This window comes from Anabrus simplex, chromosome X (assembly GCF_040414725.1).
Source record: "Anabrus simplex isolate iqAnaSimp1 chromosome X, ASM4041472v1, whole genome shotgun sequence".
Classification (NCBI taxonomy): Eukaryota; Metazoa; Arthropoda; class Insecta; order Orthoptera; family Tettigoniidae; genus Anabrus; species Anabrus simplex.
The window spans coordinates 182,586,990-182,602,880 of NC_090279.1; the positions used below are offsets into that span (position 1 = coordinate 182,586,990).

At 41.6% G+C, this 15,891-nt stretch overlaps 1 protein-coding gene across 2 annotated transcripts in view; it reads left to right on the plus strand.

Annotated features, from left to right (window-relative positions):
• Positions 1–15,891, plus strand: part of LOC136886232 (farnesol dehydrogenase) — a 191,709-nt gene that overhangs the window by 19,856 nt on the left and 155,962 nt on the right. The window contains exon 4 of one of the 2 annotated variants that reach the window (XM_067158969.2): positions 13,044–13,170. The exons of the other annotated variant lie outside the window; for it this stretch is intronic. Within the exon in view, the coding sequence (XP_067015070.2) occupies positions 13,044–13,170 (127 nt within the window). The remainder of the gene's footprint in view (positions 1–13,043; positions 13,171–15,891) is intronic. 2 annotated transcript variants of the gene reach the window in all.

The following is a 15,891-nucleotide window of genomic DNA, read 5'->3' on the forward strand; positions in this document are numbered from 1 at the left end:
CCATCCGGAAGTCAGTACGCTTTGTTGCCCCCGAAATCCTTGCGGACGCGTACTTAAAAGTAATCCATGTAGTTGTAGTCGAAGCTGTTGAGTGATGCTTCTTCTGGAGGAAATCCTGTAAGATGAATCTCCTTCGAAGTGAGGGCTCCTCCCCGCCCAGCACTCGTGGCAACCATCCGGAAGTCAGTACGCTTTGTTGCCCCCGAAATCCTTGCGGACGCGTACTTAAAACTAATCGATGTAGTTGTAGTCGAAGCTGTTGAGTGATGCTTCTTCTGGAGAAAATCTTGTAAGATGAATCTCCTTCAAAGTGAGGGCTCCTCCCCGCCCAACACTCGTGGCAACCATCCGGAAGTCAGTACGCTTTGTTGCCCCCGAAATCCTTGCGGACGCGTACTTAAAACTAGTCGATATAGTTGTAGTCGAAGCTGTTGAGTGATGCTTCTTCTGGAGGAAATCCTGTAAGATGAATCTCCTTCGAAGTGAGGGCTCCTCCCCGCCCAGCACTTGTGGCAACCATCCGGAAGTCAGTACGCTTTGTTGCCCCCGAAATCCTTGCGGACGCGTACTTAAAAGTAATCCATGTAGTTGTAGTCGAAGCTGTTGAGTGATGCTTCTTCTGGAGGAAATCCTGTAAGATGAATCTCCTTCGAAGTGAGGGCTCCTCCCCGCCCAACACTCGTGGCAACCATCCGGAAGTCAGTACGCTTTGTTGCCCCCGAAATCCTTGCGGACGCGTACTTAAAAATAATCCATGTAGTTGTAGTCGAAGCTGTTGAGTGATGCTTCTTCTGGAGAAAATCCTGTAAGATGAATCTTCTTCATAGTGAGGGCTCCTCCCCGCCCAGCACTCGTGGCAACCACCCGGATAGCAGCACGCTTTGTTGCCCCCGAAATCCTTGCGGACGCGTACTTAAAAATAATCTATGTAGTTGTAGTCGAAGCTGTTGAGTGATGCTTCTTCTGGAGAAAATCCTGTAAGATGAATCTCCTTCAAAGTGAGGGCTCCTCCCCGCCCAACACTCGTGGCAACCATCCGTATAGCAGCACGCTCTGTTGCCCCCGAAATCCTTGCGGACGCGTACTTACTTTATTTATTTAGACATCACATTACATATGAATACAGTAGTAATACATAATGTATACAGTTTGAAGTATTTACAGATTCAAATTATTTACATAGTCAACACACAAGGGTGAGAGCAGGTGAAAGTCTCGTGGGTTTCCCTGGTAGGACGCCGAATAATCCATGTAGTTGCAGTCGAAGCTGTTGAGTGATGCTTCTTCTGGAGAAAATCCTGTAAGATGAACCTCCTTCAAAGTGAGGGCGCCTCCCGACCCAGCATTCGCGGCAACCGTCCGGAAGACAGCACGCTTTGCTGCCCCCGAAATCCTTGCGGACGCATACTTACTTTATTTAGACATCACATTACATATAAATACAGTAGTAATACATAATGTTTACAGTTTGAAGTATTTACAGGTTCAAATTATTTACATAGTCAACACACAAGGGTGAGAGCAGGTAAAAGTATCTTGGGTCTCCCTGGTAGGACGGGGAATAATCCATATAGTTGTAGTCGAAGCTGTTGAGTGATGCTTCCTCTGGAGAAAATCCTGTAAGATGAACCTCCTTGAAAGTGAGGTCGCCTCCCGGATAGCAGCACGCTTTTTTGCCCCCGAAATCCTTGCGGACGCGTACTTAAATGCACTATTTTTTATTTTTTATTTTTTGCTGCTGTGATATCCGAGCTGTGCTCATATCTAGACAGATTGCGGACCGCACAGGAAACTAAGTGCGGACCGCACAGGAAGCTAGCTGTCGGCGCAACAATGGCACATTTACTCATTGTATTAGCAACGATCATGTGTCAGAAAATATAATCTCAAATGAATCTGATTATCACACCAAAGAAAAGCTTCAGCGAGCCTTTATACAGAATGCATTTAGTAGCTCAAATTGAAGCAGCTGTAAGTACGTCTTAGTAAAGAGGGGTCCTCGAACGAGCCGGTTGCGAGATGAAGGTTACCAGCCACCACTGACTTGATTCTGTGTAAACGTCATCCTAGTTAGGGAAAGGTACTAATACAGCATTCAGAAAAGTTATTAATAGAGCCCGGAAGTTAAGACATTTATTTTTGCCAAAAATAGGCAGGCAAATAAGCACTCAACATAGGCAGTAAAATAATTAAAATAGGCGTTTATAATGACAAAAATTGGGCACAAAAATAATAAAGATGCTTTAATGTTAACTACGTAACACTCATCTGCATCACATTTTAGTACTTAATCATACATCCCGCTGTGGGTGGGAATGACAGAATAACGTGAACGGTATCGCCTGTCTGTCGTAAGAGGAGGAGGGCCCCTCAACTTGAGAGTGTGGCTTGGCGACCACGGTTCCTCTAGCTGAGTTTGGCGTTGCTTCCACTTACTTGTGTCAGGTTCCTGTCTGACCACCCTTGGTCTTCTCTTCCGACCCCGAGGGTATTTGATTTGCGAAGGAATCTTTAATTTTAGCGCTCTTCGTGCTCCTTCCCTTTGTTTTACTGATACCTTCATTTTTCGAAGTATCGAACCTATTCCATTTTCCTTCTGATTAGCGTTGTCAGAGGATGGTTACCAAGCTGTTCTTTCTCTTCAAACAATAATCACCACCAGCACTTCATGTTACGTAGGAAGGACGTGACTTGGCAACCCTCATTTACGTAAATGTTAATTTTTATCTTTTAAGCTAAAATGTTTTTTTCTTTATTATCAATACAGTTCATTGGAATTATATCATTTTCTTTCGAATGATTAATTTTAAAGCATAAATAAAATCAAACAATATCCACAACAACTTAACAAAGTATTAAGCTATCAAATGGAAGCTAAAATAGGCAAAAAGCAGGCAAAATAATAATTATTCCTACTATTTCGAAACATGTTTGTGTCTTTGTTACACTTGGATATATCCACCTAGATTTAAAAAAAAGGCATTTTGCCTAACTTCTGGGCTCTTGTTGTTTGATAAAAGTGCAGTTGTTTTTAACGAACAAGGAAACGGTCTTACTAAGTATGTTACATGTTACAATGACGGTACAGTGTACTTACTCGTATTTAAAGGAATTGTTCAACGGCTTGTTTGCGGACCCTTGTTTACTAAGACTGTTTTGCTTCTAGTATCGTGTACTTACAGATCTTTCACTTTGCACTATTAATTACGATACACCCTATATTGTCACCGGTCTCCTTGTCCTCCACTGCAGCTATTTAAGCCTATAGTTTACGTGAAATCCCTAGTTTTTTAAAAGAAAGTAAAAAACTGCAACAGCTGCAAAGAGCGAGGAGAGAAGATGAAATGACAACAATACTGACAAACGGACGCCAGTTTTGAAGTTGCTGTGACGTAAGGTAATTTATATTACTATTCTATTTCTGTTTATATTACTACCAGCACTTCACTCTTTCTTTAAGGGGAAACTTCAAATTCATGGTTACGAATTACCTCGAGACTGAAACCAGAGTTATTATTGTGCTTCGTTACTATGCGGCGCGTCCTTGATCTTCCTTGTGTTGTGCCAAGCCAATTACAGTTCCAGTACACTAGGGGCGGGATATTCTCTGACTCAAGCCGCACCACTGAGAGACCTGCGCTATCCAACGTAAACCTCAGAATGCTGGATGACAGTTTCTTGTCAAATCCGCGTGGATTGACGCGCTGGGTTGCCATATATTGTCTTTTCGCTTCAGAACTTGTGTGGTGGTGTTATTAATGTAAATATAAAAAACCTGGCAACTACGCTTCTTTCTCTCTGCCCACCCCACTCACTTCCAGGTAGTCCTTTCATGTACCGATTTTTAACCTATAGAGAAGCACTATGATACGCCTGAATTTGTTTTATAGGAAAAGAGCCCTGCGGATGTGTATATATATACAGGTTGCTTTACGTCGCACCGACACAGAAAGGTCTTATGGCGACGATGGGACAGGAAAGGGCTAGGAGAGGGAAGGAAGCGGCCGTGGTCTTAATTAAGGTACAGCCTGGTGTGAAAATGGGAAACTACGGAAAACCGTCTTCAGGGCTGCCGATGGTGAGGTTCGAACCCACTATCTCCCCAATACTGGATACTGACACGCGACTGCAGCTATTGAGCTCGGTGTGTGGATTTTCTAAACACTAAATTAATCCAGGAAAATTGATTCTTGTTATTCTACTACTACCGCTTTTCCCACACTTTGTGGGGTCGCGGGTGCGAACTGTGTCGCACATGTGGATTTGGCCCTGTCTTACGGCCGGATGCCCTTTCTGACGTCGACCCTATCTGAAGGTATGTAATCACTATTGCGCGCTTCTGTAGTGTGTAGTGAAGAGGTGAGTGTTGGGTCAAACAAAAACACCCAGTACCAGGGCCAGAAGAATTAATCACACGCGATTAAAATCCCCGACCCGGTCGGGAATCGAACCGGGGACCTCTGAACCGAAGGCCTCAACGCTGACCTTCCAGCCAAGGATCGGACGGGAAAAGTGACAACACTTCAAATTTCTATTGCTCCCCACAGAGCAATATCAATAATTAGCTTGTATGTTTCCTTAGAAACGATTCCTCGCTCTCTTATCGTCTTCCCAGTTCTGAGAATCGTAGTCTACGAGGAGGCTATTGCCGTCCTCTGCCGGATGTGCTGCCACCAAACAAAGAAGCGTTGCCTACCATGGGGCTGCCTGTCGTAGGAGGATACTAAAAGGAGAAGCCCTTAACTTGGGAGAGTCGGTTGGAGACCACGAGGCCCTTGGCTGAGTCCTGGCATTGCTTCCACTTACTTGTGCCGTGCTTCTCACTTTCATCTGTCCTATCGGACCTCCCTTGGTCGGCTCTTGTTCTTTTCCGACCCCGACGGCATTACGTATGGAGGCCTAGGGAGTCTTTCATTTTCATGCCCTTCGTGGCTCTTGTCTGACTTTGGCCGATACCTTGATTTTTCGAAGTGTCGGATCCCTTTCATTTTTTCTCTCTGATTTGTGTTATATAGAGGATGGTTGCCTAGTTGTGCTTTCTGTTAGGGCAATAATCACTACCACCACCACTTATCAAACTCCGATTCAGACCCATAAGTTCGTCTTCCGTAATTGAGGCTTTTTTTTTTTTTTTTTTTTTCGGAATATGTTCAATTTTAACATGCTGAGATCTTCGAAACCGCGGTTTCTTGTCCAAGTCGCCTTAGGGATTTTCTAGTTGTATGCTCGAATCTTTCTGTCATTTCATGTACCTTTTCCCCGTTAAGCACACGTTTTTAGCGGTTCGCTTTTTATCAAGTAAAGAACCAATTCCTCTCAATTTGTTTACGAGTTTTTGCACGGTCTCTCTATGTGGCGGAAATTGTTTTATAAATCGCCTAATGAGTTCCCTGCAGACTCTGTTTTCACATAATAATCGTACGTAAATACCCTTTCCTCTACCGTGTACACTTATGGATGCATTGTGAGAATTATACTCTGAAGTTACACTTCACAACTCGAGAACAGTTGCAGCGACAGGTCCACATTTAACACGTTCTAAGCACGGACCTGAACTGCGAAGTGCGGGCATTCCCGTGCTGCCGCTGCGCTGTGTAACGGGAAGTGATGAGTCAACGGGAGGCAGATAAGATGGGCGCGCCTGCCGGCCAACCGATGAGAGAATCTCACTGTATAATAATGTTATAGAATATTAAATGTGCTCACATACAATTATAAAAGAGGTTCATATTGACAAATTAGCGTCGTCAGTTTCTTGCAACCATAGCAACCAGACTTCCTATACTAGGCCAGTAGCGTCATCTATACGTTGCTATAAGAACGCAAGCTTCGTGGCAACGAGTACCATTAAGCTGCCTCTGTGGATCAGTGGTATTCCTAGATAGCGGGTTAAAAACTGGCAGAGGTAGTCGGATTTTTGAAGGGCGGAAAAAAGTCCATTCGACACTCCATGTCGTACGATGTCGGCATGTAAAAGATCTCTGGTGACACATTTGGTGTTAACCCGACAAGATTCATTAAGTCTCAGCCATAGACGCCCAAGAGAGTTTCGGTTTACTCGGTCTGCCATCTATTTAGGCCTAGAGTAAAAGGGAACGTCGAAATTGACGAGCAGACAGGCAGATGGCGCCAAATTGAAATGTCTGCACACGATAGCTGAGGACATCCGATTATTATTAATATTATTATTATTATTATTATTACGAGTACCATTTACTAACTGTCGTACTCGGTAGTGATTTGATGATCGATCTGAAGTCAGTACGTGGTCAAGAGTTTGTCTCCTTCATGCGAGCTACATTCACTCTTGAATTAAACAAGGACCCAGCCACTTCCACTGTCGGCCAGAGAGAGGGCGATACCCTCTAGGTGGCCCGCCCCACCCCTTCAGGGTGGGGAATGAAAGCATTTGATAGATAGACTTCCACTGTCGATCCACCCACATCGCCCAACCGTCACCCTCTTCTTACCACCCACAGTCGAAGATATTGTCCGTTTCATAACTCTCTCGTTGCCCTATATTCACCCCTACAACGGATCCCTAGTCCTCACCTACAAGCCGCAGCAAACCAAACGTTAAATCTCCACTTCTCAACCTCGCATTCCGGCTTAAATTCCCATTTCAACTTCACCCCTCTGGAAACGCTTGTTTAACCTCCGCCAACAGCACTCTCTTCTTCTTGTAAATGAGTTCCATCTTGTACGAATTTGAACCACCAACATTGTTGCCACTCACAGTATGTATATATAGTAGCTTTGCAAGTGTGTCAAAAGAATAATGGTTACATAGTAGTCTACTTACAACTTGCGTTGTCTGTAGGATGCAATAACTGAAGATTTGTTAAAGCTGTAGACTTATAATATTTCCCGACCAAGAAGATCTAGCTTTAAAAAAAAGTGTTGGTATATATTATTAGGCAAACAAACAAATTACTTTCCAAAGATGTAAAACCCTTAACCAAGAAGCCACAACCACATCGCTTTATCCACCTCGTTCGACCATCACATCTCCCCAACTGTCCGACTCGTTGGCTGAACGGTAAGCGTACTGTCCTTCGGTTCAGAGGGTCCCGGGTTCGATTCCTGTTCGGGACGGGGATTTTAACCTTAATTGGTTAATTCCAACGGCACGGGGGCTGGGTGTATGTGTTAATTTCATCATCATTTCATCCTCATCACGACGCGCAGGTCGCCTACGGAAGTCAAATAGAAAGACCTGCACCTGGCGAGCCGAACCCGTCCTGGGATATCCCAGCACTAAAAACCATACGACATTTCATTTTTTTCATCTTGGAATATACCGAGTTTTGACATTTACGCGATGCTCCCATCTATATCTTTGAATATAAAACAAAAGAAGTTACGAACGTAAAGTGCGGGATGTATCAAATATGAAAAAACAGGTCACCACAAGTTACACTGAAAGTCTGAGCCAGAAAAAATTAAACACCTCTTGTAGCATATGATACATTAGGACTGAATAGGATAAAGATGCAAAAGAATACAAGATTAAGTCATCAACTAAAACACTGCAGGAGATGAACAGTAAAATTCAATTACATTAAGTGAAACGGAAAGTGACAGATGGCAAACCTGGTGGATAAATTAAAATTAATACAAAGAAGAAGGTTTGAAAGAAGTTGCAGATGATCATAGTTGAAAACTACATCGTCGATATATGGGCAGGACGAATAGAAATGTATAGTGTGACGATTTGTGCTGGTTGATTGATATGTTCCTTGACTACGCGGCGCTGGTGTAGATAGATAGAGATCAGCTGTCTCTGAACATGTGTTTCTAAATGGGAATTATGTATGTTCAGTCCGTCAGCGATTCCGCTGGTGGGATCCTCAACAGCTCTGCCGGTTCTAGGACATTTCGTACCACCGGACATTTCGTACCACTTGACCGGCTGATTACCTGCGGAGTGTCAGGTAAAGACTTTAAAATATTTAGGAGAGGACATTTCGTACCACTTTAGAGAGTAAGAAGTATTGCGAAGTAAAAACGGTATCCTAATGAAAATATTCATTTGTATATCCATTGTCCACTAGTGGCGCAGGAGCCTCAGCACGGTGTGACCACTACTGATGTTAATCTTCCGTTGGGCGCAACTGATCTGATAGGCACACGTGTTAATTCTTATCTCGTATTCGTCATTCGCGGGGACTTAACTACTTCCACCTTTCAGTAATGAACTGTTTCCGCGTGACCTTCAAGCCCATATCGGCCAGTTCATCAGAATATTTTATTGTACTTACTTGATACTGAAACAATGCAGTACTTTATAAATATTCACAATAATAGTAATATTATCCATCCTTATGCTCACCAGGCACATTGCGCCCGAATACGATGTAGGCTATATTTCTTTGCTAGTGGCTTTATGTCGCACCGACACAGATAGGTCTTATTAAAATTACATAGATGTATTCTTCAGCAAATCTTGTAAATTAGTTTTGTTTCTGATTTCTTAAGTGTGCCTGACAAGCTCGTTACGCCCGCTGGCGTGGAAATGGAATTCCAATTTGACATCAAGTGGTACGGATTGTCAGGGCGCAAATATTTGGAGATTACGGGAAAACCGTTGGCAGGTAGATAACGACCTAGGTGGTACGAAATGTCCTCAAAAATCAAGTGGTACGGAATGTCCGTGGTACGAAATGTCCGGACACCAGCTCTGCCATCAGTTGTCATAGATGGCCTAGGCATCACTGAAGAGGTTAGGGAAATGAGGAGTGAGGTAGTTTCCCGTTGCTTTCCTCGCCGAGCCAGAGTTGCTATTACATATCAGTCTGCCAAGCCCACTGAAATGCATACACCAACCGACCCTATGAGCAACGTTTCACACCGTTCATAGCAGGGACTGGCTGCATAAGGATTGGCATTACTAGCATCGCTCATACCTTAGTCACTTTCATATTGTCAAGGCCAAGGATAAGACAGTAAACACTAAGTCCTGCCGGCAAAGGCATTAAATGGGAATTGATATAATTTAATTCGGAATTTATAGTATAAATAAATGATTTGAAACCGTGTATTAATTATTGTAGTGCTTCAGGACTGTTCATTGTGTTTACTGACTGATGATTATGTTCATGTACTATGTATGTTTGATGCAAATTAAGATATAGTGTGATGTTTTGAAAATAGCCTGTGAAAAGTACGTAGGAAGTATTTTACAGTTACTAATGACATAAGGACATTACTTCAGAAATATGTTCGTCAGTAACGTAATCAATACCTTAAACGTTTGCGCTTAGTTGCGCTAAGTGTTCTTTCAGTAATTTGACACGAAAATGAATGCATATTAAACTCTGTAGCTGTTATCAGTTATAAACTTGAAAATAAAATGTCAACTGTTTAGTGTACATGCTGCGAAATATAAGGCAGTAAACATATTACACCTGGGCAGGCATGATCCAACATTATTCTTAGAAATCCGTATGTCATACACATTAATTCTTACATAATTACTTAATTTAAATGGTAAACATGCTCAGTAACTAGTAACTTCCTTTGGAGATACTTAATTCTCTTTTATGAGATGAATTCCTGCTGATTATCAGCACTAACTTTGTGTTATCACCAGCACTAGAACATACACAGCTAATACTACAGGAGTCCAGTATGGAATAATCATGAGTGGAGGGAACATGTCATTTAGTAGATTCGCATTGATACGGACATAATTTTTACTATGATGTTTCAGGACAAATATTATGGAGGATTCGGAAAAATGTGTGGGACTGCTGTGGGATCCAGTCTGAGTCTTTGTCTTGGTATTTCCACTTTTTCACCATGAATTATGGTTAATAATGAAACTGTCAGAGTTTTGAATAAGTTTGGTGGTAAAATGCAGTTCACAGATACGACTTTTATCATTCCAAGACACATCTTGTTGAGGAGTAGCCTTCGACCACTTGGCGTGAAAAATTGGGGTGATTTTTTTTTTTTTTTTTTTTTTTTTTTTTTTTTTTTTTTTTTTTTTTTTTAACTGTTTATCGCAACCCGTCTTGTAACCTGGAACATAGCAAGTTGTTGGCATATTCTCATGAGGTAGTAAATTGAAGCATATGCCAAATACTAAATCTTTTTCAATTTCCAGTTCACGAAAAACCACCAGATATTTTGTGCGTATAAAACTACCGAAAAAGACCAGAAACTGTTTACACGCTTCCGCTTTAAGCCGACAACAATCGCGCCTGCTTGGCCTTCATATCGACTGCAGCGCTGCAGGTGGCGGAGAACACGTATACCGGGTCTGTTAACATGTGATTCAGAGGCAATCATCACACTATTCATTTCTATTCGTCAAGATCAGAGGGCAAGCTCCTACAAACTAATAGAAAAGTTTTATATTTAAAATTTAAGCGAAGTTACAACCACATACACTACCGAAAAAAATAAAACATGCAGCATCGTCAAGGACTGTGTTCAGTGGCACCAGGGTATAATATGTGCGTACTGTGGTGTTGTTATGATAGTGATTCATTTGTCACGGACTTCGGCGATAAGATGGCGCTCAGAAGAACCGTCCGTGCGCACTCTGTTTTGACTGTGCAGGCAGTAACTGTGCTGAGGTTAGAGGTGAACAGTGTTTGTATCTTAGGGTACAACCTTCCCTCGCCGAAGAGCACGTGGTTCTGTTGAACAACTGCAGCTATTGTCGGCCCGCGGAAAGCTGGATGGACATATCGACGGATTGCTGCGCTTGTTGGGTACAATGTATCGGTGGTGTGTCGCTGCTTTCATCAGTGGTCTATGGAACATTCCCACACCCGTAGACCAGGCTCCAGACGTCCACGTAGTACAGACGCATTGTGCGAGCAGCGGTGGACGACCGAACATCATCCAGGAACGAAATCCGGTCACCTGTTGCACTTGCTCTGACAACAAGAACCATTGGGAACCGTCTGCTTGCAGCAGGATTACGATATCATGTGCCTCTGGTCAGGTTACCACTGACACCACGACACTGCCAAGCACGAATGCGCTGTGAAAGAGTCGACTGGAGAGGGGAATGGCGCTCTGTTGTCTTCAGTGACGAGAGTATGCAAGTGTATGACGTAGCTGCCTATTCCAGAGTGCATTCGCCCATGAAAACCAGGTCCCACCCCATGTTTCATGGTGTGGGGGGGCCATCAGTTACAATTTGCGGTCAGAGTTTGTGTTTCTGCAGAGTAACGTAACCACTGACCACTACAACGCACAGGTTGCTGTCCTCGTGCTACTGCCATTTCTTCAACAGGATGGTGATGTGCTTTTTCAGTGGGAGAACGCACGTCCACATATAGCTGCTTCAATGCAACGTGCTCTACGTGGTGTACAACAATTGCCCTGGCCGACAAGATCACCGGATCTCTCACCAATTGAACACGTACGGGACATGGTGAAGCGGGAACTTACGCGTTCACCAAGAGTCTCAAGAACCATTGACAAATTGCATCAAACGATGCAAGATGCTTGGGACAGGTTTATCGCAAAATGCCATTCAGCACCTTTATGATCGTTTGCATGCGTGAATACACGCCTACATTGCCACCAGAAGGAGTTACACTGTTTAGGCACCATTTACTGTGACATGTGTGTTTCATTTGATCTGAATTTGTAATCATATGCTCCTGCAATGATGAACTGCCTGTCGCATCGCCTGTGAATAAAATGACCTATTCTTTGAGGATGTTGCATGTTTAATTTTTGGCAGTGTATGTAAGAAACAAGAGTTCTTACCCTCTTTGGAGAGTCAAGCTCTCCTTTATGATAGGAACTCAGTGCGAACACGTGTAGCCGCTAATACGGTCAACCACAAAAGACAACAGGAGCTCATTCGCTCCCACCGAGGAGCCTGTGAAATTCGAGGAACAGGAAATGATGCAGGCAGAAGTAAACCAATAGGGATTCAGTATTAACCCTCAGGACTTTGCGTTAACCATTAGAAACTACTTTTATCCCTGCCAATGAAATCGCTCTTCATTCTTGCTGACGCTGTTAATTGCACTAGTTCTATAAAATTTGAGATTTATGAAACATGAAATGCTTTCAGAACAGTGCGTGCCCTACAATGTGTTCCAAAAGTTTAGACCGACATTTACGATTTTGACAATACACGCTTAGATAACGTTTTTTTTTAGACAACCAAATAACTCAGAGTTCTAGTTACTTCATTCAAAATTATTTAAAAGATGAATGTAAGACAACTTTTCTCTATCATGCAACCACTGCTTGGTACACAGGCATTTCTTCGTCTGCCTTCTTTCAAAAAACGCCCAACTTATCTAAAAGAATAACAGCAGAAGGAAACATCTCGACCACATTCAAAAGGGAAAATGACTTTCTGGACGAACCGTTGTTGGTATTCCCTTCTGCTGCATGCAGAGAGCGACGCTCAGGAACTTGGTTCCCCGAACCGAGATCGGTAAATCAGGTTCCCATGTGTGTACGGCGCTTAACAAAAACATGTCTGTATGGGAGGTAGGGCAATGTGGTGGTGGTAGTGATGGTGGGGCAACAAGTCTGTTCATCAGAAAGAGAAGTGCTACACGGCTTTACGAATAGACTAATTAGAAAATAAATACACATGTTTAAAAGGGATTGGATATATTAATCAATCAATCAATCAATCAATCAATGAAGCAAGCAAGCAATCAATCAATACTGATCTGCATTTAGGGCAGTCGCCCAGGTGGTAGATTCCCTATCTGTTGTTTTCCTAGCCTTTTCTTAAATGATCGCAAAGAAATTGGAAAATTATTGAACATTTCCCTTGGTAACTTATTCCGATCCCTAACTCCCCTTCCTATAAACGAATATTTGCCCCAATTTGTCCTCTTGAATTCCAACATCTGAGGATGTTCTTGTAGAACGAAACATGTCATTCTATTAATAATAAGTGTTTTTAATGGGTATGTTATAGTGTTCTAAACCTTATATTTCGAGTTTCGACAGATCGAAAGTCTTCATTGTTTTCTGATAATTCGTAATATGTTCATCTACACATTCTTCACCTGAGATATGTTTTAGCTAATCTTCTTGTATTACAGTGTTGCTGGTCACAGTGTAATATTCTACGAAATTGGCATGTACAACGCTACCAAGCACGCTGTGATGGCTCTCACAGAAGGACTGAGGAAGGATTTCGTGGAACACAAGAGTAACATGAAAGTGACGGTGAGTGTCTTTAATGAAATTAGATTTCATTTTGAGAAGTGTGTAAGCCCTGAGTGAACTCATGTACAAAAGTCTCCGCGTCAAAACATGTCTACCAGGTCCCGTGTTATCTCTGCGAATCAACTCAAGTTCTAAGCGGCCCCTTTGATGTTAGCCAGGTTGTTGATCAGTGAAGAGGCTTCCGCAGCGGTAAATAGTTCGTAAGTTTGTTGCTTGCTTTTGAAGTCAGGAGCTTCCCTTAGTTCGGTTTGATACTCTGGTGTACTGAGTTGAACAATTGAACATTTTTCCTGTAAAAATTTGGAAAGCATTCCACAAGTTGTATGTTAATCGGGTTTGTTACCAACTCTTATCTTATCTGAAGATCGTAGGTTCGAAACGCATTAACGACAGCCCTGAAGATTGTTTTCCCGAAGTCTCCCCAATGTTACAACGTACTAATACTGGGGCTGTTAATATGGCCACGGTTCTTCCTTCCCAGTTTGCCTTTTCCTATCTCTTAGTTGCCGTAAACTTATCTGAAGTAACGCGATGAGCAGGATTGCCACCGGTGAAAAAAAATTCATACTAAATTTCTCCTGAAAAGGTACTAGATTATGGAAAAAAGTACTAAACCATTTTTCTTTTTACAATGGAGTAAGATTATTCATAAAAACAGTATAGAAAACGAAGTACACTTATCAAAAACATTTTATCAAATGAGAAATTTGTAATTATCAGAACTTACCGGTTTTAATATCTATGATGGGAGCAGCAGTGTTGCAGTCTCAATTACCACCATCCAAACACTTTCAGTTATAGCTGGCTACGAACAGAGAGTAATTTATTTATGTTTAGAATATGAACACTATGAATATTCTCACGCATTTCTGTTCAACGTTCACATACCACACACACACACGCCTCTTCTCTTCATTCACTACCCTAAAGTTTCCTGTCTTTTAGAATACACTCATATGCATTTCACGTGATCTTCTCTTAATCTTTGAAAAGCATTCCCAATGCAATAAAATGTTTTGAAGTGTGAACATTTTGGACAGGCAAATGTTTTAGTTTGCTTCTCAATTTGGTCTTATTGATAGTAACAGCAGAAAAAAAACCCGTTCGGTTGCAGCAGAAGAATTGGTAAACAGAGCAATGCCTTCACAAAATTCGTCAAATTCGGAAATATGTATCTACAGGATTTTTCATTTCGAAAAAAAGAGTTCGAAAATTTCATAAATTCTTCGTTTTCTTTCAGCGATTCTGTGAACTTGTTTGTTAAGAAGTGGCGACTCAGTTAAGCATCTCAGTCTGTCGAACACACAAGTTCAATATAAATATTGTTTAATAATGTGTTTTTACAGGTAATATTTATATTGATATTGTGTGCTAGAAAGACTGTAAAGCTTTTAAGTTTCTGTGGACTTGGCTAACCACCATTTCCTATCTAACTTCATAAACACTTTCTGTAATGACATCAGGGAAATATATAACTAATGGGAACATTCTGATGAAACTTAAAAGTGAGCGTAACCAAAGGCATTCACGGCTATTTGAATAGGAAGGTAATTAACAGAACCTGAATTTCATTTTTTGAGAAACGAGAATCAGCAGAAGTGCTCATGTATTCTCTTTTACTTCCGTAGGCTACAACTTCGTCTTACTCTGTTTCTTATTAATATCATCTGTCGGAATACGTAATCTCATGAAAGAAACATAGAAATCTGTACGGCACCTCTGTTATATTATGATTATTACATGAAATATTAAAGTGCTTAAAGATAGTTGTAGTAAATTGCGTTCCACATTTCCTTATTAAGAAAGTAATTAGCAGTACTGCGATTCTAAAAGGTTACATCAGCACGTTGAAAATCATTGAATGCCTCTTGAGTAGAGTGCATTAAATTATGTTTGCTAACTTTTGTTATCCATTCATGTGGTAATTTCTTTGGGTTCTGAGCCAAAAATAGGCTACTCTTCACATATACGTGGAAAGTGATGTTATCTACCCAACCTAGTTTATGGATAACTCATGCAGCTAAATCGTACAAAGTGGTGGTAGTGGTTGTACTTGTATACCCTGGCTGTCGTAAGAGTGTCTCAAAGGGGCCCCAGAGACTCTTAACTTGGAATAACGTGTAGGCGACCACGGCCCCCTTGGCTGAGTCCTGACATTTCTTCCACTTACTTGTGCCAGGCTCCCTGCTTTAACTTGTCCTAAATGACCCCTCTCGGATAGTTAACTCGAAAAAGAAAACACCAATAATATTATTATACAGTTCCTATTACCTTCGTTGCTTCTTTTGAAAACACATATCTTTGTTTGGGAGATTTCCTAAAACATTTTAAAGACTTGGGTGGATTAGGAATATTTTTGAGATGGAATTCCACTTCAGTGTTGCCGTCCATCTACCGTCTTCTATTCACCAAAATGATGTCAAAAGATAACAGATAAGTTAATAGAACCCATGAACAAATAAAAATCTTTGATATAAACGTATGGTTCTTGAATAATTTTAATGTAATAACTTACTAACCTTGCGTAAGTCGAAATAATATGTAGGTTGGCACTTATTACACCTGCAATTCTGTACCGTACCGATTGAGCTCGCCATTGATTATCACTGGAAAGCGAAACACTCTAATCCCGCCAGTTGAGTTATTCTTACAATTTGGTGTAGCGTAATATCCCATTTTATTAAAAATGAAAATATATTTCACATTATCACATCAGGCTCA